Here is a 25579-nt window from a genome sequence, read left to right as displayed (position 1 = left end):
GTTCTTCGGTACCTAATTTCACAGGATACAACAAATATATCCCTCCCTCTCTGTTCTTAACGTTGAATCTTGAATCATATACAATACTCGTAAGTTACGAAATCTTCATAAGTTCAACCATTCTATAAAACAAGCGCGCCTCAATCCAACAGAAGGATTAATAGGTAAACACTCTGGAATATTTTCGAAAAACAGTGTCGTCACTCATACACACACATACACACACACACACACTAAATGCGTTGTGCTAATTCATTATGTCATTCACTTACGAATTTAACCATTTCGTTTTTAAATGTCCCTCCCCCACCGACATCTAATAGATATATATCAATAATATTTTGAAAGATATCTGGATAATCCGTAATGAGTATTATACGGTCTCTATACTGTTTTCAAATTATCCGTATATCTATAATTAGAAATTCTAATCAAATCTAAAGGCGGGGATTGTGATGGTACACTGGGATCCATGAGTATTACCGTGCAAATTGTCAATCACCATTTTCGTGCACTTTATTTGACTCAATAAGAGCTTCAAGAATTAAAAGATAACTCCAAAAAAGCTGTTCACAATTTCTGCGCCAGCATACATAAAAATCTATCGCTTAAAAACACATAGGATATAAGAGAGAAATTAATGAAAATAGTCATGGACAATTTGCAGGGTAATACTCATGGATCCCATTGTACATAATATGCAATTTCTATGTTTGAATTGTACATATACCTATCCGTCACTTCGGATATTAGGATAGGAATCAATCAAATTATACGCGTACTCATCAAGTGTATCTATCGACACTAATCATCTGGATAATCTAATGTCCATCATTGGAGTCTTCGGATCTTCTCCGCTTGGATATGCAGTTATCCATCACGCAGATTATCCGGAGTTCCTTCTATGAGATTATTTGGATACAAGTCCAGCTATTGTTTCAAAACACCATTCAAGCTATAGAAACCGAATTATTTGAAACACAACAACCTGATTATCACGTTATGGAATCTGAGATTATCTTATTTGAATTATTCAGAGATTCATTATCTTCAAATATACTTTTTTGCACATTCAGAAGGAATAAGTCCTATAATTTGAATTAATATAAGAATGTATATTGGTGGTTCGTGTAGTTATACGTATTGCCTCCTCTACTATTGGAACCAATACCAAAAAGTACTTGGCTCCTAACATTGGTTGATATCTAGCAAAGAAGTTAACACTGTTAATCCATGTTTCCATGTTTATTAAAACACTTAAAATGCTGACCAAGGCAAAATTTATTGTACAATAAGACACAACAAACATAACGTTTTCTCCCTCTAACAGAGTCTTCATGAGACAAAGATCCACAATAAAATATAAGTGAATTTATTGTGAATCTTTGTCTGATGAAGACTGTTAGAGGGTGAAAACGTTATGTTTGTTGTGTCTTATTTTGCCTTGGTCAGCATATTGAGTGTTTTACTAAGAAGGTAATTTTACTGAATTAACAACGATACGAACGTCCTCCTCCGTGGCCGTACAGCCTAAGGCGCTGTGCTTTGGAGTCCTCCCGGGTTCAGTCTCTGGGTTCTCGGCCTGTGTATAGGACCGGTGGCAACCCACCATCGTGAGAAAATTGGGGAGCTACGAGTGAGTAGCATAATCCGGTCTGAGAAATCTATAACGGCTGAGGGTTTGACGTGCTGACCCCAGGTCACCTCATTACCGGTTCAAGAACTCTACACCTCTAGGTAGGATTGTGGGAGTGTGACTGGCAGTCGGGAGATAGGCCAAGGATTATTTATTATTAACAACGATAGGAACAAACACACTGCTTTGGGGTTAGTCACCGAACTCCTCCTAGTATGCGACTGTTTACAAATTCTCGCCATTCTAATATCCGGAGTGTAAAGGGTGACTTCCACGTAGTACACCCAATTGTCAACCTCACTTCCACGAAGTGCACCCTGTCTTTTGCAGACTAACGAGGCTATGGCGTCTGGACCTACGGCCAGTATAATCCTCGTAGGGCTGTGTGTGTGTGTGTTTGTGTGTGTGTGTGTGTGTGTGTGTCGTCCTTACGTGTGCTGAGTGTTCCTTTACAGCCTTAGCTTTTAACGCAGGTAGGAATATTTTAGTTATACGACATTACAGTTATGTTAGTTATATTTAATTACTGTAAGGGGCTGGATCCCATGTAATGTGACGGGTACAAAATAGCCTAAGTGCTGACGCACGCAAAATTTCAAATCCAATCAATCAATCTAATTTCCACGCATACTCCCTCGTTTGAAATCGAACTTTTATCTCTTAATAGAAAATGATAACGTTACATGTTATGTTGTAACCCATGTTAGAGAGAAATTCTTGAATATCTATTACTTTAAAGGAATTGAACAAACAAGAATGATTATGAAAATAATATAAAGGATATAAGGAGTCTGTATATGCATAACTTCAGGATTCATTTTATCTTTCTCCATCAACATTCTCAAGAAAACAGCCTTGTGTAACGGTATAATGTGTTTTCTCTCAGTGTTGCGAATGGCCATGAGAAAAAACTCAATTAAAAAGTTTCACTGTAGTAAAAGGAGACAAAATGACACAATGTGAAATAAGTTTAATATGTAATTTTTGCTTTACAAAATAAGAATGAACATGATCTTTTCAACAGCTCGATTGATTCTCGAGATATGCATATTGCTTCCTACGCCATGTTCCCTATGGAACAGAAGTAATAGCGTAGTGAATTAGGTTTATTTTCGACTCTTGACATACTTTTACTGATATTAAGCTTCGTATTACAAGTCCTTGTGACATTCAAGGTAAGGGAAGCGCGTTCCTTTTATTTCTCGAAGTGCTTCTATCTTCATGCTTTATTCTACTATAAAAGCTTAAAATGTATATAAAACTAAGAAAAATACTAAACTCTATGGCACAACAGCCCTCTAAGGGTCGGATTCTGCCAGAGTGGTTTTTCATTGGGTGACGCATGATCAGTGCATTCTGCTTTTTCTGACTTTCGTGACCAGAAGTAGCTCACCAATTGTATTAAAATAATTTCCTAATTTTAGTTTATCCTATTCTCTTACGTATATTAACTTTCGAAATGTCTTACCAAAGGAAAAAAACTTATTGTTTTTTAATTTCTGTTTCATTAATCTCTCTCTTTATTTCTCAGTTCTTGAAAAAATTCAAATGTTTCATAGTTTTAATCTAATAGTCTTCCATTCATGTTGTCAATTTTTCTAATTCTTTGTATTACGTTTCATACGATTTCCTACTTGAAGTCTCTCTCTCCTAATTTAACAATTACTTAATAATGATCATTCGCCAAGTCGAGTGCATGGTTGGGAAAATAAATTTATGGCATCGGAACTAATCAAGGTAGAGCGATCGTTCATGGCTCTTTCTCTTCAGCATGGACACAGCTACAAGATGACGTAAGCGGTGTCGCGTTGAAGTGGAGTCTAGTGCGAAAGAAAAGCGATAAATCCTGAAAGACTTGAGTTTGCAACCTTATAGAGAGCGTCCACAATTATCAATCTCCCCTCATTTATAATTTAGAATGTTAACTTAGAATTGGGATTAATTTGATTATGGGTTTCATTATCTAGAAAAGACCTATTTGTATGGATGTCTTGTTTCACAACTAAACTCATTTATATTTCTCTGAACGCTACTCACAATGGTTCCACACTGGCATACAATATTAATTGAACCTTATCAATTGTCTAGTGCTTTAAACTTTACATTCTAACCCTACGTTTTGAGATCAAAACCTTTAAGTCATCCCAGTGAAGAATTCATGCAAATATGGCCCCCCTCTCTTCAAAAATTAAAAATAGTAGCCCAAATGGAGCAAATATTTGTACAGAATTCTGCGGGTGCCGTCAGAGACGTGTCCAGAAATAAAATTTGAGGGGTCCAGCCAGGGGTGCCCATCCCTCAAGCACAATGGTACCCCCCCACTATAATAGTACGCGAATAGTTATCTCGTTTCTTTGTGTTATGTTATTCTTGGAATTAAATGTCTGTTGACACTTTTCAGAAGCAGTGTGAAATATTTGGCTGAAGTTGTAACCCTGTCACCGTGTCAGGGAAACAGTTTTTTTATTACAATATTTTTCAGCTGTGGTTTTAAACTGACAATAGTTCAATTTTACTGTCTGGTGCATGATGCAATGTATTTGTTTTTAGTGTTTCACCTCAGCATGTATCATTTCTAAAATAAGAACACAAACTTCACTTACTGAAGCAAAACAGTTTCTCACTGAAGTCAGATTTTCGGCTGACATATCACTACCAAGTTTGAAACTTGAAAACTTTTAGTGGATGTCATTTTCAAAATCCACAAACCGTGCACACAGAGAAAATTGTCCTATACCTGCTACATAAAGTGTCTGTCCCATCGGAAAGTATGCTGAATCTACCATAGTATTTTTAAAAAAGTATTTTTTTTGGTGAGGGGACCGGACCCCATGGGCCCACCCCCTGGATACGCCCTTAGGCGCCGTGGAGTAGTTCGTTAGAGCAACGAACCTCTAGTAAAAATCTCAAGCGTGTCGTACGTTCGTCCCTACCACCGGCAAAATAAATTAGTTCACCTGAAGACAGGGTGGATAAAGATCATGATTTTTATTTTAAAAATAATTTTTCATTATTCCTTTTTAAATCATTTTTTTAAAAAAAGAAACACTCAAAATTGCTTGTATGGTTTTTCATATCATACATATAGATAGATGTTTCTTATAGAAAGGCTTTTCCTAGTAAACGGCCCTGCAAAATATTTAACCAGTTTTATATATTTGTTGAGTGTGTTAATGAAACTGTAATAATTTCAATAACTTTTCTTCCAGTGAAAAAAACTTCTGGATGTACTATATAATTGTAACTTAAAATATTCTCGTAGTATTTGTAGCTGAATTTTGGCAATTTTTTAATGATAGTTTGCAAAATATCAGCTACCATGTTTGATTACAGTTTAACGATAATGACACAACGGTTTAAAATGATTAGTATTTTGTATATTTTTGTACACAAAATATTTGCTATTTTTGTCCATAAAAATGATTGAATTTTAAATCAAGAGAAATAAAGGGTGTTTCATAAAGTGTGCAGGTTTTAAATCGCTTGTAATATTTTTGTTTGAAGGTTGGCAACACTGTTCTTATCATTCTCCTTATCTGTTATCATTCCGATTATTAATTGAGCAACTTTTTTTCAGTTGAGTTGCCATGGAGCGGTTCACCATTTAGCAACGCGTAGTTATTTTGAAAACACATTACCGAAACGGGAAGTGGCATGCTCTGGATGAACTGGATACCGTGGATATGTGATTTCCCGTACTTTTCTATTGTTGTCGCGGTGCCAGGAATAAACATCCGTTACAAACAATGCATAGCTACCACATAGTCGACAATTTACGAACTGTCTCTGCACAGCACTCCCCGTTTCTGTAATGTGCTTTCAAAATAACGACGCGTTGCTCGATAGTAAACCGATCCATGGCAATTCAACTGAACATCTGAAAAAGAAACAATTGCTCAATTAATAATTGGAATGATAAGATATAACGAAAATGATAAGAACAGTGTTGCCAACCTTCAAACAAAAAAATGAGAAGCGATTTAAAACCTGCGCACTTTATGAAACACCCTTATAAGTGTATTTACAGTTTACATATTACATATCCTTTCGTATGAGCTTCACACAATCAGTACATATATTATGTTTCCTTTCGTTTTCTTTCTTAGAGTCTAATAAATGCAATTAAAGTATTACAAGATTAATATACTTTAACGATAAGTGATTCTGATATCTGTAAAATCCTTATACGTGGGTCGTTCAATATATAAGGTTCCGTATGCTGTAAAAAATGTATTTTTAAGATACATTAGAAAACTATACATACATGTGTAGGAGGTTCCTTCCTCACTTCTCCACATAATCCCCATAGAGATTCAGGCATTTGTCCCACCGTTGCAGCAATTTGTCCATACCCTTTGCAAGAAAATCAGAGCTCTGGCTATTGAGCACTATTCTCACATTCCGCTTCACTTCTTCATCTGTTTCGAAACGGTAACCTTGCAATTCAGACTAAACACCGGAAAAAGATGGAAATCACTCGGCGCTAAATCGAGGCTGTATGGAGGGTAGGGCAGCCGTTCCCAACCCAATTCTTCAATTTTGTGTTGTGTTTGCACTGCTGAGTGAGTGTTATCGTCAAGAAGAATGACACCAGATGACAGGATACCTGGTCGCTTATGTCGAATTGCGTTTTTCAGTTTATCCAATGTTTGACAATAACGGTCAGCATTAATTGTTCTTCCTCGCTCCAAAAAGTCCATAAGCAGAACGCCCTTAGCATCCATGCTTCTGAACTCCTTATGACGCGAGCCCGCGTTTTCCGAACAAGCATTTACTTTACGCCCTTTAGCGCATGCGGCTTCACGTCTGATAACGAATCGATTGTTGTTCCTTGTAGGCGAAGGATGGCGCTTGTCAACCATGTGCTTTTTTTTAATAGCATTGCTTTATACAATATTTTATACCGCAGGAAAACTTATATATTGAACGTCCCTAGTATACACTATTCTATGAAATATTTATTTGAAGTGATTTAAATCAGTTATTTTTTTAAAAAAATGATTTAAATCAATCCACCTTGCCTGAGAACGATAGAAGATGTGCTCTCTCGTAACGTAATGTTAGAATAAGTACAGTTTAAAGCACTAGACAATGGATAATGTCCATTTAACATTGCATGCTAAATTGCTTGATATTGTAAAATTAACGTAATGGTATTTATTTAATTGGTTTCAATAAATGCACTTTGTATATTTATCATTGTAACTGTAGACCTGCTTACATTTCTAACAATGTAGAATTTGTAAGTTATTAATTATGTCAACTTGAAGTTCGGACTCTAATGAAAAATTGGACTGTACCGATACCAAAGTCGATATTCTCAGAAACTTGAAAATTACAATAATTAAAAGTTATTCAAAATATTCATCAATATTAGTGCGTAAGTATGCTAATTATAAGCATCAAATTAACAGCCGGCCTCCGTGGCAATGGGATTACCTCACTCCGCTACGACGTCTGGGGTCCCGGGTGCGAATCCCTGCCGGACATGGTTATTCTTCGTAAGTTTCCCTTCATCAATTGCATCATATCATCATTTATCCTAATCTTCGCGATTTGTCAAAGGTGACAGAAAAACGAAGTAAAATAAACCAAATCTATCAAACAATCAAACCATTCAATTTACAAAATGTTTTGCTTTAAAATATTAAAGAATTACATCCGAATATTAATATACAGGTTGTATCATAAGCACTAGCGCAAACTGACACAGTTAAAAGTACACGATACTATAAGCAAAAAAGTCTCAGTAAACATGGGTCTGCAAACGAGCCGTTTTCGAGATCATTGCGAATGTGTGGGTACAAGCCGCCACTGACTTCATTGTATGTAAACGTCATCCTAGTTGGTAAAATTCTAATGAAACAGTAAGAAAGGTCATTGAAGATCTCAATTGAACATTCTACGTTAGTATGTTACAATTGCTGTACACTCGTACCTGTTAAAGGAGGTGTTCAAAGTGTCGTCCTTCCATCTAGATGCGATACTGTACGCGATTCCGCATTGAGTTTCGAATTCTTTCGAACACCCCCGGTTCATTTCGGAATTGGTTACAAGCATGTACAATTCTCTGTACTGATTGTATCCATCCTGTTTGATTACAACGCCACCTCTCGGAAATGTTCTGTTTTGTCAACAATGAGCAAACCTCGGAACGCGTAAGGAGTAAAGCACTCGGTGTTTACAAAATGCAATCAGTGACGGCTTCTAACCACACATTCGCACACATTATTAGCATTTTATTAACTAGGACGACGTTTACAAACAATGAAGTCAGTGGTTGCTTGTAACCACACATTCGCAATTATCTCGAAAACGGCTCGTTTGCGGACCTATGTTTCCTGAAACTCTTTTGCTTCTATTATCGTTTACTTTCAACTGTGTCAGTTTGCGCCATTACTTATGATACACCCTGTATATATGTCATGTAATCACAAAATCAATTGGGCCTCCCCGATGGCGCAGTGGTAGCGTAGTCGCCTTGTAATCAAGAAGTCGCGGGTTCAATACCCGGTGGAAACACGTAGTGGTTCGGATTCCACTTTAAACTGTAGGTCCAGTCCCGATTAGCCTTATTGTGCACAAAGTGAACTTAAAACACCAACTCAAACAAACAAAATCAAGGTTTTCACTAAAATCGGTGCAAATAAAAGGAATCTTCAAAGTTTGCATACTTTCCAGGATAATTATACTTAATGAAAATGTTCCGCGTCTTGCCGAAAAAGTATCGGCTGGTATTCCAACCGAATTTTCTGATACCGATATCACTGGTATCGGCCGATTCCGATACACCGGCTCAGTCATAATGAAAACGCAATTAATATATTTTAACTTGCGTTTGTGTAATTCTACTAATGACCAATGTCTGCTTTTGTTGTCCTGTGTAGCTTACAGCGTGGGTCACGGGAAATAGTACAAAAGAATACGCCGATAAAAGAAGTAGAGTATGTACACAAGATATATTGATGGTTGTGCAATACAAAAACATTGCCATTTTGGATACACCAAACACCATGTCTGTAAACCAACAGAAACACCACCACCAGACACCATATCCATGCTTGGAAAATAACATCAGGGAAATGACAGATATCGGCGTAATCTAATATCCTGGCAGTAGCTGTTGCATAAATTGCAATTTGTATAGGTGGGACTGTAAATAACATTTCGTAATGCAACGCAGCGAAGCGCGACTAATGTGCAGTGTCTTGCTTCACGACGGATCGAGTGCTGGATAAGGTGCACGGACTCGTTGGACATTTTCAAGGGATACGTACTGTCGTCTGGGACCCCTCATGCTTCTATCAGTGAATAAACCTGTTTCGCGTTCACGTCATTGTTTCACACACCTGGATAGTGTTCTTCTGTCTGGAATAGGGCTGGTCATTGCCAAACTTTTCCGCTAGAGGCGCCACCCCTGTTGTGTCCCTAAAGAATTTCGTTCGTCATCTGGTTGCCATAAGCTTTACATTGGAGCGCGATAGGATGGCTATTGAAACGTTATTTTCAACGAATGTAAGAATTTCTCGCCTAAATCGGCAACAAAAATGTGTTTAGGAAACCTTTAAGACTGTGTAGCAAGTCATAAGTTTCCGAAAATTACATTCTCCTGAACCTAAGAATTAATATATTAAAGCGCAAGGGCAGGATAGCTAAAACTGGCCCAAAGAGCACTATACTTGACGTACGTTTGGTCGTCCCTAGCTGCCATGGGTCTATAATACAAAAAGAAATAGATTTTTACACTACGCTTTTATGTTTCCTCTTGTTGCGACTTGTGAGTATGTGTAATTCAACGGCAGGAGTAGGAATCTGAGAAACTCACAAATTTACAAAACAAAAATGTATTTATTATTATACACTATACCCTATCCGATAACTTAATATTAACATACACGTATGTTTTATTTGTATTAAGCAGACACTTTCCGCCGTATTTTCGTCCTTTTTTTTTGGGGGGGGGGTTACAACAATTTTAAAATTATAATTCCTGTAAATTAGAAAGCCATAGAGGTTGCGAGACATGAAACAGAATATATTTTTTTTTTTGTAATAACTATTATTTTCGATAAATGTATATGTATAAAAGAGAGAACCATATTTACTAGCCATGAGGAGAAGTATGATATTACGTAAAAAAAGGAGTCAATTATTAATAACAATTTAAAAAATACAAGTACAGTTGCGTGGAATTATTATGTATTATTCTTTACCAGATTCACAAGAATAAAGCACTAAAATTGTGAAAATTGCAAACGACGTAAACAAGTGCTGTACAAATTTTAAGGCTTTTTTGAGTTCCGGTATATTTTCTGTTGTTGACGATCGTCTTATTTAAATTCTTAGTTTCACAGCACTGATTATTTATCTATCATGTTCCGACATAATTTCCGAGGTTAAGATGAAATTAAACTTGCAATTTACTGTAATAGCAGCACGTTCAGCATCAAATTCCACATGTATTTAAATGGGAGAACAACTGCCCATCAAAAGCGTGGGGACACAATAGGGGTGCTGCCACCTACAATAGTTTGCTTTGACCGGGCCCATTGAGTAACGTCACATCAGGATGTAGCTCAAGCTGCATGGATGTAAGTAACTATTCTCACGCATGTAGGCCTCCGGAGTCTGAATACGATCCTACACTGGCCAATGACACATGGCGAAATAAATGGCAGACCTTTGTGTCGTGCTTGCGCATGACAGGTGGCGCCGTCACCGGTTTCTTTGCACACGATTGCCATTTGTTATTGTATGTACTATTTTCCTCGGTCCACACTGTATAAATAAATGAAGATTTCTTAAAAAAGGAAAAAGATGAACGCCAGTGAATTTCTTCCTTTCATCTCCTTTAGACATATTGATACCAGTTATTTTCAAGGATCATTTCTCACTTAAATCATCTCTGTAGCCTCCACATCAAATGCATGATCAAAATATGTGACATGTCTAACTGAATTAAAGTTACATAAAGAGTTTAAAACTCAAATTAAATATCATATGATTACATAATATATAATTTCATAGATAATGACATATGTAATAATACAAAATTATATTTTATCTATATTTCAGTTTGTGCTTCAGTACGTTTGCTGCATTGTGTGCCTTGTCTCCTTAGTACACGGCCAACAATTCCTACCGTTGACTAATTCAGGGGTTAGTATCAATTGCTTTGTTTATTTCTCTAGAATTAATATTGTAATAAGTATTTCCTAAAGAATGTACTTTATTATAATAACTGCTACGTATGTTGATATGTTTTAATTAAGAACAAGTATCTAATTAACTTCTGACATGAATTACGATGGATACTTAATGGTATGCAATACAAATTATAATTATTTTGTAGGAGTTACTTTGTTACTTGATGATATTTGAACTCCACTGTCATTATCGAATCAATAGTACGCAAATTAAATTCAATCAATTTAAATATATGTTTGATTGCCGAAGTAATTTTAAGTCTATTTTATGCTTATATAATGTATTCTAGACTTGACCCTCAGTCTGCGATCTTAAAAATCACCATCTGTAAATTAATTTCACACCCCTTAAGTTCAAGTCGACAGTCTTGTAAACAACGTTGTTTCTAGACCCATATTAAGTTAAAGAGTCAATTCGTACACAATAAACAACTCGCCATTTTTCCAATGCCCCATCCCCTTACAAAATTTGTAAGAAATGAACATTTTCAAACAAAAGCCGTGAAGAACTCGGGTAAAATAACAGAGCTGCAAATGCCAACTCGCTTTGAAATGACCCTCAGTTTTGAGAGTGGATTTTTTTAAACATGCAAAATACGTTATTGCGTATGCCGCCTCCAGAGAACAACTACGCACTATCCACCTTTACAATTTCAGCTCCTCCAGAAAAATATCCGGCATACGCCAGTGAATATTATTAATATACCGGGTGATCCTTTTGAGGTGTCAGAAAAGTAAACCTTTATACACAAGAGGTTAATGTAGGTATCTTTGAGCAGCATGTTGTAATATAGCTAAGCAGAAAGGATGTAAGTTTCGAATGAGTGGAGGTTTACTGACTTCAGCCACAAGGCGGCGCTAATGTGCATGGTAACAAAGTTGGTGATCACGTCACAACAGCGCATAAAGTAAATATGTCGTATGGTATGCGAAATTTTCGAGTATTACATGCATGCTACTGCCGCCACGCAGCTGAAGTCAGTAAACCTCCACTCATTCGAAACTTACATCCTTTCTGCTTATATTACAACAAGCTGCTCACAGATACGTACATTACCTCTTGTGAATAAAGATTTACTCTTCTGACATCTCAAACGGATCACCCGGTATATACGGTAGTTCATTAATAGAGAAATGAAAACTGTAATCTGCGACATACACGTGGTCTCGAATGAGCATTCCTTGATGATGGGAGCAATGTTTGTGCTCAAATCGTTGGACGTAAACGCCGACTTATCCACTTAACGCGATTGGCCACCGAGCCTGCCATCAAAACTTGCTACAAAAGACAGCAGAGTAACAACGAAACGAAATAACACAATGCATTTTTATTACAATTTCAATACATCTTAAGAGTGTAAGTTGTATTGGAGAAATCTCCAGTCACTCAATGGGTTCGATCACTGAGGCGACAATTTCTGGAATAAGTTCTCTTAACTATTTTGCTTAAATTTATCTTCCGGTAGCATATGTCACGTTCCCGGATTAACATTAGTTGATATACTTACTATTATTCCATTTCGGAGAACACAAGACGTACCAGCCTACATTAAGGCCTCTTCAGATGTGAGAATCACTTACGGGTATTTTTATGAAAAATACATTAAATCTCGCACAGTCAAAATACCTTAAAACTTCAGCTCATAATAATATCACACACTTGCACTCGAAAATAAACTTCTTGTTAGAAATAATACTGTATGATCTTGTAATTATATCTCGAGTACACAAATTAAAACATTCATTTTAAAATTAACTTACTTCAGCCGTTAAAATCAACTCAACAAAATGTTATTGGACTTACAACTTTACATGTCGCTGTTTATGCCCAGCATACATTTCAAGAACATAAGAGACATAAAGTTCAAAAACGCTCTTATAAAATATATAAAATATATATAACTACATTCACTCATTCTTTAACGAAAATAGATTACAATTGTGTATCAGCTTTTCTAAAAAAAACAAGTAGGCTATAATATATGGAATTCTAATATCTAGTGCATACAACATTCAAATCATATTAATGGGAAAAGGAACATTAATTTTTGATAATGTTTTGTCTAAAGTCTTTCGTTTCTCTGAGTGAATTGGACACTAAAATAATATGATGAGCATCACACCACAGTCACAATTTGAAGATTTTGAAATGTGTATTTTAAATAATTGATGATATGTTCTCGCACAACCACTTCTCAATATATTTATTAAAACAATTGCATTTCTTCATCCTATTCAATTATAAAACAAAAGGGATTTTCCTAGTGCGTTAACATAAAGGTCGATAGCTTTCACAAATACTTTCTAATGAATTATTACACCATAATTTCCATTCGTCAAAAATTTTCTTCTTAACCCTCAGCAAAAGATCCGTGTAATGTAATGGTAATTGGAGTGTTTCATTCATCTGAGCAGTTTGTTTTGCATATCTGTCTGCTTGTTCATTTCCTTAAATATTCATGTGTTATTTTACCCAAACATAATGAACTGTTCGTCCATTGCTAATTAAGCAATTAATTGATGACATATGGTGATATTTTAAATAAATTTGTACAATTAGATTGTTTTGCTTGTCAAACACTTTGCAAATCAACTAGTATTAATAATTATTGTTTAGGAACTGTACCAATATCAATCAAAGCTTGATATACCGCATATATTTCAGCTGTAAATATGGATGGTTCCACTGGTAACCTAAACATTTTTGACATATATCTTTGTTTATCATAAAGAGCTGCTCCGACTCCACTTTCAGTTTTAGACCCATCTGTATATATGTTATAAAACCCTTCCCATGATTCTCTATATTCAGCTGAATTATTATATTTCGGGATATATATACAGAGTGATCACAGTTCCATTACCCCCTATCGCGTGTCCACATCGTCATAGATGGTCGCATTGTACGTGGGTTGTTCAATATATAAGTTTCCGTATGCTGTAAAAAATGTTATTTTTAAGATACATTAGAAAACTATACATACATGTGTAGGAGGATCCTTCCTCACTTCTCCACATAATCCCCATGGAGATTCAGGCATTTGTCCCACCGTTGCACCAATTTGTCCATACCCTTTGCAAGAAAATCAGAGCTCTGGCTATTGAGCACTATTCTTACATCCCGCTTCACTTCTTCATCTGTTTCGAAACGGTAACCTTGCAATTCAGACTTTAACACCGGAAAAAGGTGAAAATCACTCGGCGCTATTTCGGGGCTGTATGGAGGGTGGGGCAGCCGTTCCCACCCCAATTCTTCAATTTTGTGTGGTGTTTGCACTGCTGAGTGGGGGCGAGCGTTATCGTCAAGAAGAATGACACCAGATGACAGGAGACCTGGTCGCTTATGTCGAATTGCATTTTTCAGTTTATCCAATGTTTGACAATAACGGTCAGCATTAATTGTTCTTCCTCGCTCCAAAAAGTCCATAAGCAGAACGCCCTTAGCATCCATGCTTCTGAACTCCTTATGACGCGAGCAGCGTTTTCCGAACAAGCATTTACTTTTCGCCCTTGAGCGTATGCGCCTTGACGTCTGATAACGAATCGATTGTTGTTCCTTGTAGGCGAAGGATGGCGCTTGGCAATCTTGTGCTTCTTTTTAATGGTATTGCTTTATACAATATTTTATAGCACAGGGAAACTTATATATTGAACGTCCCTAGTATTAATGTGAGATCATGGCAGAGGACAACTCGGAGGTAGTGTGACTACTCGTTATGATTTAGTCCAGAGTGTCTGTGTGTACACCATCGTTTTCATAACAGAGTATGATTCTCCGCCATGTACGACGGGAAATTCTCCTCAACATTGCTGGCGTGATGGCAGGAAATGCACGTCAAACAGCATCCATAAGTTCGTCAACTGTCTCGTAACGTGTGGCAGCAACCTTCTGTTTAATGAGCCCCCATAATGCATTGTCGCAAGATGACAGATCAGGACTTCGGGGTGGCCACCCTAAAGGCGCATGCAAATGGACTGAACCACGTCCAATCCATGTATCAGGAAATACCTCATTGAGATATTCCCTCACGGCAATAGCATAATGGGCTTGTGCTCCATCTTGCTGGAACCATACACGACCGAGCAGTCGTGCAGATGTGGAATAAACCAATCACGTAACATGGTGAGATACGACATTTGATTCACAGCACCGTCAAGGAAATATGGACCCACCAAGTGGGTTGCAGACATTGCAGCCCAGATTATGACATGTGGTGGGTTGTGTTGAAGTTCATCATAATAATGTGGGTTTTCTTTACTCCAGAAATAAATGTTTCTTGCTTTTGCACTGCGATATATCGCACACTAGTCCAAGAAAATCACTTTACCCCTTAAAGGAATAGTTGTAAAGACATCGAGCTTTCGCCCACAAGCCTGATGAGGTTTTCGCATGTCATTATCACTCAATTCGTTTACAAACGAAGGTTTAAATGCCTTTAACTTCAAATCCTTCTTCATATGTTTTTGTAATGTCGAGAATGGAACTCCCAATTCCTGTGACCGCTTACGAATGGACTTTTTTGGCGAACGTTCGACAGACGCTGCAGCCTCCACACACGTTTCCAGTCGTGTTGATGGTCGTTCTGGGCGGGGCTTATCTTTTATGCAACCAGTTGCAAAGAGCTTTTTCTCCCACTGTAAAATTGTTGGTTTTGGTGGGGAAGGTTTCTGAAACCTTACAGTGAAATCATGCTGAATATCTCTCATTGATTTTCCTGCATGGGGTTGTTCGTGAGCCCACGTGCTCATGACGATCCATTCCTCCATGGTGTAAGTGGACTCATCAGCCATGATTTAGATGTAGATCCTGCAACAATAAGAAACAACAATTCATTAACATCTATGTAATACATAGGGGGTAATGGGACTTTGTGCTCACTAACATCTATGTAATACATAGGGGGTAAAGGGACTTTGTGATCACTCTGTATATATATATATTTTGAATTGGTTGTGTGGGAAATTCTAACTAGTACACCGTCAAAATCAATAAATCACATCATCTAGCAACCAACACTTAAGTGTCTTAAGGTTAGTCAATAACCATTGCCACAGACTACAAATTTGAGTCAAACAAATTATGACATCATACTTTTATACAAGTATTTATTTTTATGATTAACATATTAATCACTGAATTAGTAATTTGTGTGGGTGCGTATCATCTTTGCAAATTGCACCAAACATAAGACAAAGCTAAACTACATTCGCACTCGAACAATATATTTTTCGAAATTTCTACATTTCTATACCTTCGTTCAGTTTTACACGCCCCATAACAGGCCACAAAGCCATAAATTAATAAATAAAAAAATTGAATTTCCCACAAACCATAATGCCAAATGCTTTGCTTTAACTTAAACCCGCTTGTTCCATTTTTATTGGCGAGTCTCTTGTTTATGAAAGCCATTGTGAATATTAAATTGTAGGCTTACTCCTGAAAGTCACTTACCCCTTGTAAATTCTCCTTGTAAATAGAAATTTGCATCGCCTTGTAAATGCGGTTTACTGTTCGTTCTAAAGGCACAGACTAAGCAATGCTGAAAACTTTTCCGGTATCTAGTGCAAGAGAAAGTTGACGCAAACATTTGTATATGTTCCTGACAGTAACTTTTGCAATATTTTACAGATATTAAGTTATTAATACAGAGCACGGGTATGGCAACGTTTAAAATAATTTCGTCTCTAAAAGTGTTGCCGATCACCTTGGCGGAGTGCTTAGCGCATTTCGCTACGACGCCATGAGTCTCGGTTCGAATCCCGGCATAGATGGTTGTGAGTGCCCATTCATCAATTTCATCATGTCATCACTCATCCCCCATCTTCGCAAATTAGCCAAAAGTTGCATAAAAAAGCGAAGTAAAAATAAACAAAATCAATCTAAAAGTGGGGGATGGGGTGGGCGCAAAAATTTTCTAGAGCGCGGCCCCCAGCGATCCCCCTCTTAGCGTCGCCACTGGTATTAACACAAAAGGACAAAAATGTACTACCGATAGGACGAATTTACTCTAGAATTTGTTGCAGACCTTTCAACCTTTCCAACTTTTTTTCAAAATTCTCCCCATGAGAAAAGGCTTTTTCCCCTGAAAACTGATTTATGAATTCTCCAAATATCTCCGAAAGAACAGAAAATACGAAGAAAATGTGTACATAAAAATCATTGAAGGAGCATAAGACGAATAAAATGAAAAGGTTTATCTCTCTACGTGTTTTAGAGTCCGTGTTAATACTTGATAGATATTGGTCCACGCGCAACACGAGAACGTCATCTTGACGATAAAATCATCTTTGAAGGTGGTTGGTTCTATTCAAGAAACAGTTCGATTTGGTACTAGTTACGATATAAAATAAAATGGTTTCATCTCAACGTACACAATTAAACCTCAAATTTCTGAGCTTAATAGAAAAATGAGCCAATTCGCCTATGCTCACACCATTTTCTGCTTTTAATAAATATTAATATTTTACTGATTTTATTGCATGAAATGCAATTTTAAATCTTTTTGTGCAAAGCAATGTGGTATTCTCGTACAAATAGTAGAAACTACAATTTAATCAAAAAATATATAATTTATTCTTGAAAAGCAAGAAGCCCTTAACTGAAGTATTTAATATCAGAATTACATTAATAAAAGAGCATTTGCCTGACATCTGCTTTCACTCTAATCAATTATTTTTCAATTTTTTACTTGCTAATGAATTTGAAGTTATTCAGAAATATTTGATATAACTTCTCATACAGGATCATATATAGCGGGACCAAAGAGTTTAGGGTACAACCCCCAAGGAGTTGAGGGAAACATTATTATTGATTATGTAAATTAAGTACAACACGTTTAATATACAGGGTTATTCAAAATGATTGTCGGGGTTTTAACATTTTTTTTTCTGGCCAAGTCATGAAACATATGGTATTTATGACCAATCCAATTGATGAATACACTCACAAGTATTCTTTCTTAATATGTACTGTCATGTAGTTATGCACTTGGCCGCTAGGAGGCAGGCATTACAAGATGGTGGGTCAAGGATTTGAGAAGGCATTTTTGTGCATTAATTTCATCAGTCGGTTAGCATTGTTCAATATACATCTCAGATAGTCGTCTTTTGATCTTATTTATTTTCTTATCACCTATAACAGAGCTCTAGCTTCAATTACAATAGGGGTACATAGAGTACAATTCATAAATACCAATTATAACACTATAATACAACAGAAGAAGAAAGATGGAAAGAGACATAACAAAACACACTGTGCTTAAAGAATACGAGTACAATTTCATACAGTGCATAAATTAAATTGAATAATATTTGCAAAAGTATACCCAGATGCATATCCATAAACACAGGCATACCCATTTATATACTCATATATAAATACACATATACGCACACAAAAATCCTACATACTCATGTACACAAAACATAATTATTTTTGGGGGTTCAATTCATTCTTAATGTTCTCTAATCCTGATAATCAGGTGATAAAGCTCGAAGCAGCCTAAGGAATATGGCTTTGTTCTAAGTTGCTTCTGTCAATTTGTGGCAGGGTGGATAAAAATTACGTTTTTCATTAAAAGAAAAAAATTGATGATTTTTTTTATTTGTCAGATATTTTTGATTTAAATTGATATTTTTGAATTTTTAAAAAACATACTTAAAATTATTTGTATGGTTTTTGACACCATACATATAGATATATGTCTTTTATAGAAAGGCTTTTTCTGGTAAACGAGCTTGTAAAATAGTTGAATAGCTTGATTAAAGCAAATAAAAAAATATTTGTAAATATACATTTTTCTGTTTCTGATATTGTATATATGAACCTACTATGAAAAGGTTTGTTGGGTGTGTTAATGAAACTATAATAATTGCAGTAATTTCTATTCCAGTGAAAATAAAACATTGTGGATGTACTATGTAATTGTAAGTTTAAATATTTTTTATAGACTTTTGTAGCTGAATTTTGGTAATTTTTTAAATGATAGTTTGCAAAATATCAGCTGCCATGTTGATTTACAGTTTAATGATGATGACTAATTACGGTTTAACATGATTAGTATTTTGTATATTATTCTACACAAAATGTTTGTTATTTTTGCCTATAAAAATTATTGAATTTTTAATCAAGATAAATTGAAGTGTGTTTACAATAAACATATTACATTTCCTTTCGTACGAGCTTCACCCCTTCAGTACATATATTTTGCTTCCTTTCTAGAGCCTATTAGACACTATTTGATGATTATAAGATTGATGTACTTTCATCAAAATTGATTCTGGTATATACACAATCCTTATGCACATTATTCTATAAATTATTTATTTAAAGTGATTTGAATCAGTGATTTTTTGAAGAAATCACCTGATTTAAATCAATGCACCTTGATTTGTGGCATGCCAAGTTCCCTCTGACTTTCTAGGTCTCCGTTGGAAAGATCTCCCTGTTCTGAAACCGCACCATCAGAGAATGGGATTTGTAGTTGAACAATCGTATGATGAAGTTCAAGCACAAAAATGTCTATTAAGAACCATGACCCACTATCTTGTAAAGCCTGTCTTCTAGCGGCCAAATGCTTAACTACAGGATATTGTCTGTTATGTAAGAAAACATTGAGAGTGTCTTCATCATTGAAGGCAGTTATACATTCTAAACGTTCCATGACCTGCCAATGAAAATATTGAAACTCCGACAATCATTTTGAATAACCCTGTATTACGCTGAGATTTCTGGATTCTGGACTTAATGAATTTTTGACGGAAGGAGCAAGACAAGAATGTGTATATAGTTTGCTTTAAATGTATGACTGATTTGTTACTAAATTCAGAATATTACATACGTACTGTGTATGATATATCCAAATGTGTAACATTATATTTTTATCACTTTGTTTCTGGCCTATATGGTGAACTGAAGACATGGGTAGAAGAGTAAAACCGTGCTTTCAAAGATGTTGCATGTACTTTTGTTATTTGGCGTCGCTTTTCTACACTTTTTTGGCTATACACGGCGATCAGGATGAATGGTTATGAGATGAAATTCATCAAAGAACACACACAAAGAAAAGAACAGCCATGCCCAGGTTTAAATTTGTACCCGAGAACGTCGGTCGTGACATCGAAAATTGTACACTTAAACGCTCTTGACTAACGAAACGGCCTTCAAAACTTCTTACAAAATACATAACAGTTACAACAAAACAAAGTAACACAATGATTTTGTATTACAATTTCAATACAATTTACATGAGTGTGTGTATATATATATATATATATATATATATATATATATATATTAATGTATAAATTTCATAGTGGCAACTGTTAGATTCGTACAAAACTCCTTAGGTTTTACGAGATCGAACTTATGCTGTGCCAGCCTAAAGCTACTCGCTTATACGAGAGAAATAAGAAGAACACTTTAACATTCAATATTTAACGCTTCGATTGACTGGTCTGGTAGGGTCAAGATGTAGTAGAAAAGGATGTTCGTTTACCTATAGATCTTTATGTGAAGCTAGTCTCCGCTGATTTGGTGTGCAGGCACGGTCCCTGAAATTAAGCTTTGATAGCGCACAACTCCTCGCTGTAACTCTTTATCGTATCTTTATCCGACTATAAATTAGAGGCAACAACTGCGCACTCGATAACTTTCTGATTACAGCTCGCTGAGAAATGTTCTCGCGATCTATTTAAGGAGGATTCAAATTTCCGATCGTTAAAGCCGTTGGGCGAGTTCCGTCCTGTCGTTAACCGTGTTTTCTATATAAGGCTGAGTTTACTTATTTTCGTACGATTTCCGATTGATTCCCGTGTCAGCGGCGTTTACAGATCCATTGAAGGTTACCGTTGTAATATGCTTGTAAGAAGCTACTTCCAGCGCTTCAGCCTGATCTCTTGGCGAAGAGATTAGTTTATCGAGTTATGACCACGAGGGTCCCGGGTTCGAGTCACGCCTTCGGCGTGATACGGATTTTAACAAACAAGCAAGCATAAAGGCGCTTATAATGCTAGTACATATTACGATGGAAGGATCACAAGACCAAGTATAGTGTACTTTGCAGATTTTCTTAGATACCATCTTAAATGTAGCACAGAATTGAAAGAAACAGCAAGTTTATTTTACGATATTAGTTCAAAGTTATTATTCTATTTTCAACATTATAGTAATAATTCAATGTGGCTCTTTGTATTCAATCTGATCTACAAATATTACAAACCGTGAATCATGGCTCATTGTACATATGGCATCGTCAAAGGAACGAAGATCTTGGGTGAATATTGCCATGTCGTTTAAAAATTGGCAGAAAGATATTTTTTTTTCGTGTTGGGCGTAACTTCAGTTTCCCTCACACTAAAGATATTACACGACGTGGAGACTTGACAAGACGGCAACTTTCAAGGAGTAGAACCCTACACATGAGGCCGTAGTGAGACAGGGCTAAGATCTAAAACCTCCACTGTCATGTAGTAAAAATACTGATTGTGATTTCGGGCCCTACTCTGGAATATCTAGAAAACTCATTATGTTCCTCATACAATGAATATTAGCTGAACTTACGTAATACCTATTGGTTTAATTTTAAGACTTTTACTGGCGAAGCAAAAAATAGTGATTTCTAAGTTAAAAAATCCAGTGACCGTGCGGTGTAAGGTGTCATGCTTTGGGCTCTGGCTGCGGGACGCGCAGAGGTTCGAGGTTCCTAGGGGAAGCGTAACAACTTTTCTCCTGAGATTTTGGCCTCTGTATGGGACCGGTAGCCACCCACCATCGTGAGGAAATTGGGGAGCTACGAATGAGTAGCGTAACCCGGCCATGAAAACATACAACAAAGACTAGGGGTTTGTCGTGCTGACCACACGTCACCCCGTAACCGGTTGGATGATTTGCCACACTCGTTAGGTGGGAGTGAGGCCATCAGTCGGTAGGTAGGTCCTGGCCCTCGCGGGCTGTTGCACTACGCGTTTTTAATTACATTATATTATTAAAATACAGGGTGTCTCATAAGTAATATCGCAAACTGACACAGGTGAAAGTACACGATAATAGAAGCAAAAAAAGTCTCAGTAAACATGGGTCTGCAAATGAGCCGTTTTCTAGATAATCGCGTATGTGTGGTTACAAGCCGCCGCTGACTTCATTGTTTGTAAACGTCGTCCTAGTTGATAAAATGCTAATAATGTGTGCGAATGTGTGGTTAGAAGCTGTCACTGATTGCATGTTGTAAACACAGGGTGCTTTACTTTTTGCGCGTTCTGAGGTTTGCTCTTTGTTTACAAAACAGAACATTTCCGAGAGGTGGCGTTGTAATCAAACAGGATGGATACAATCAGTACAGAGAATTATACATGCTGTGACCAATTCCGAAATGATCCGGGGTGTTCGAAAGAATTCGAAACTCAATGCAGAATCGCGTAGAGTATTGCATCCAGATGCAAGGACGACACATTGAACACCTCCTTTAATAGGTACGAGTGTACAGCAATTGTAAGGTAGAGCATACGTACTAGTAAAGTAGTGCTGTATTCCTTATGAAAGTAAGTAGAATGTTGAATAAAGCAATGAGATCTCCTGATTTTTCATACTGTATTATTGGTATTTTACCAACTAGGACGACGTTTACAAACACTGAAGTCATTGACGGCTTGTACCCACACATTCGCTCACATTATTAGCATTTTACCAACTAGGATGACGTTTACAAACAATGAAGTTAGTGGCGGCTTGTAATCACACATTTGCAATTATCTTGAAAACGGCTCGTTTGCAGACCCATGTTTACTGAGACTTTTTTGTTTCTTTCATCGTGTACTTTCACCTGTGTCAGTTGGCGGTATTACTTTTGAGACACCTTGTATATCTGAGCCAATTTTGCCTGTAGTATTATATGAATGTGAAACGTGGTCCCTTACATTAAGAGAGGAACAAATATTAGGAGTATTTGAAAATAAAATCCTTAGGAAATACAAGAGATTAGAAGACAGGTGAGTGCAGATGGTACATAATGTAGAACTGCACAATTTGTCCAGATATTATCAGAATAATTAAATCAAGAAGACTTGGGTGGGCAAGACATGTGGACGAATGGGAGAGGAAAGAACAGTTTACATGATTCTTGTTGGGAAACCTGATTGTAAGAGACCTGTAGGAAGGCCAAGATGAAGATGGAGGGATAACGTTGAGATGGACCTGAAGGAAATCGATAAGGATGGAAAAGATTGGATTGATTTTTTTCAGGATAGGGACAGATGGAAGGCTTGTGTTGATCCAGCCATGAACCTTCTGGTTTAAGGAGGCTAGAGTTAGTTAAAATATATCTGAGTTACTACTACAGACTCTACAAATACAACCACTACTAGCAGTTATAAAAACATGTTAGTAAGTGTAGTTCCAAAGAAATTTCACGAGGATGTGACACGACAATGCACAATCACTTCCTCAATAGTTGACGACGATATCTAATATAATTTGTTTTCTTTTTTCCACAGGCATTTCAGTACGGAGTGAACCTGGGCCAACCTCAGGCCGTCTCCCGCCAGCCCTTCCTCCAGGCTGGCCAGCTGCAGCAGACGGGATTCGCCTCAGGAGGAGGTCTTCCTGGATACGCAGTGGTCGACAATAATCAGCAGCAATTCTTGGGCGATAGAACCATCTTCACTGTAGCAACGGCCGTTCGAAACAATTTGCAACACGCCGGGATTGCTACGAAGACCATAACCTTCTTCCCCCACGTCTTGTGAAGTATTTGATCTCACCCTCATAGTCGCCTTCATCTCCTTTAAAACCCATGACAGTTGTATATTGGCATTTGTCTAACATTCCCATGGAGACGATACTCCCTGCTGATCACCTACGTCAACTCCTTTACCTCACTGATTCATCTGAAATGATAATCACTGTATTATATATTTTGTCTGCTTGTGACTATTAATGTCACAAATTGTTATGTTTTTAAATTGTTTAAAACATTATTCCTGTCACAGTTACAATAAAAAAATAATACTATACTCAGTGCTCTCTGGAGCAAGCGAACGAAAGCAAGTATCCGTGCAAGAGGCGGCTCTACCAATGAACACATGAGAGGGAACGGGATTGCATGAAGGGGGAAGCGACTGCAGTTACCAGCCTTCGCAGTAGCGTGCACTGCTTCGCTCTGCCAACCCTGCCGCTATGCACAGCCTTGCTCCAAATATTCCTGGGATAGAGTATAGAGAAAAGTGAATGTTGCACTTCAATCCATCATCTAATCCTGTCAGATATGTAATCCGAAACACACTACAAAAGTCAAGTAGTCTAAACCATAAGAATTTATGCTAAAGGCCATGACTACAGTATAGTTTATGTTCAGCTTGGAGTACATTGTGATATTAGTGTACATTGATTCGAAGGGAGCAATTGTAAAGAACCCAATTGTTCCTGAGGGCTAGAAAATAAATTTCAGAAGATGCGCTTTACCATTCAATTCATCCACCCATCACTTGATTACCTGGTCTGGTACAATAAGTAATACATTGTATACATATTCTTCCCTTCTCCCTTCAATTTGTAACTTATTCTTTCTCTTTCTTTCTATTTTCCTTGTGTCTTCTTTACAGCTTTCGGGCTTCTGGTCTCAATCATACCATCTCTTTCATTGGTCTATATTTCCTCACTTCTTGATCGCTTTTTCAATGCTTTCATCTTGTTCCCCTTCTTCTTTGCTTTTTTCTCTCTTTCTCTCCCTCTCTTTCCTTCTTCTTTGCTCCCTCTCTCTTTTCTTCTTCTTTGCTCTCTTCCTCTTTCCTTCTCCTTTACTCTCTATCTTTTATTATTCTTTTCTCTCTATCTCTTTTCTTCTTATTTTCTCTATATCTCTCTTTTGCTTTTCTTTGCTCTCTCTCTTTTCTTCTTCTTCTTTGCTCTCCCTTTTCTTCTTCTTTGCTCTCACTTTTCTTCTTCTTTGCTCTCACTTTTCTCCTTGTTTGCTCTCTCCTTTCTTCTTCTTTGCTCTCTATCTCTCCCTTTCCTTTTTCTTTTCTCTCTCTATTTCCTTCTTTCTCCTACCCCTTCTCTTTCTATCATTCCCCCTCTCTCTGTCATACTCACATGCTCGCAGTTCTCTCAATCTCGTTCTTTTTATTGAGTTTGACTTCTCTCTCTCGTCTTGCTTCTTTTTTTGTTTTTCCTCTCGTTGTCTCTCCGTTCATTATTTCTTTTCTTTTTCTTATTTGTATTCGCTCTGAATCAGCTACTTTATTTCTCTCGATTTCCACTTTCTCTCATTCTCTGTAATTTTTTCCAGATCTTTTCCTTTCTTCATTAACACCCTTCTTTATTCTGATTACACGTAATGATGACGTAATATATTCCTTTTAAGGATACAACTTTTCAATTTTGGCCATCATTTTAAAAATGTTCTCCACAGGCCCATGTAACCGCCTATGAGTTCTTAAGAATCTTATGGAATTGTCATTCGTCACTGTAACAGATACCCTTCGGTGCACGAAATGCTATAACTGTGTGATGTAGGTTGCCTATTTACAAGGTATGGTTTAAAATAGATACGCAATTCTCAGTATTGCTTTATGAATGTATTCTCTCCTCTGTAGCTCTTAGCGGTATATTCAAAAAGGTTCATCCATATGCATGAATTTAAATGTTATGATAAACACTTCTTCGTTTCTGTTTTATCTTGCTGTTTGCTTCTTTTGAGTATTGTAATACATTTTTTTCTGCTTCGGGCCATCAGGGGTGAAA

The 25579-nt window shown here is 36.8% G+C and overlaps 1 protein-coding gene across 1 annotated transcript in view; it reads left to right on the top strand.

Annotated features, from left to right (window-relative positions):
* LOC146002585 (uncharacterized) overlaps positions 1 to 23851 on the top strand; it is a 29079-nt gene extending 5228 nt beyond the window's left edge. Inside the window, exons 2-3 of the mRNA XM_083140525.1 lie at positions 10712 to 10795; positions 23332 to 23851. Coding sequence (XP_082996651.1) covers positions 10712 to 10795; positions 23332 to 23583 — 336 coding nt within the window. The 3' untranslated portion in view covers positions 23584 to 23851. The remainder of the gene's footprint in view (positions 1 to 10711; positions 10796 to 23331) is intronic.
* Positions 23852 to 25579: the final 1728 nt, after the last annotated feature.

The sequence above is a fragment of the Lepisma saccharinum genome, chromosome 18 (genome assembly GCF_977018435.1).
Source record: "Lepisma saccharinum chromosome 18, izLepSacc3.1, whole genome shotgun sequence".
Classification (NCBI taxonomy): domain Eukaryota; kingdom Metazoa; phylum Arthropoda; class Insecta; order Zygentoma; family Lepismatidae; genus Lepisma; species Lepisma saccharinum.
Note: the sequence above shows the minus strand (reverse complement) of the source record. Positions and strands in the feature narration are given on the sequence as shown.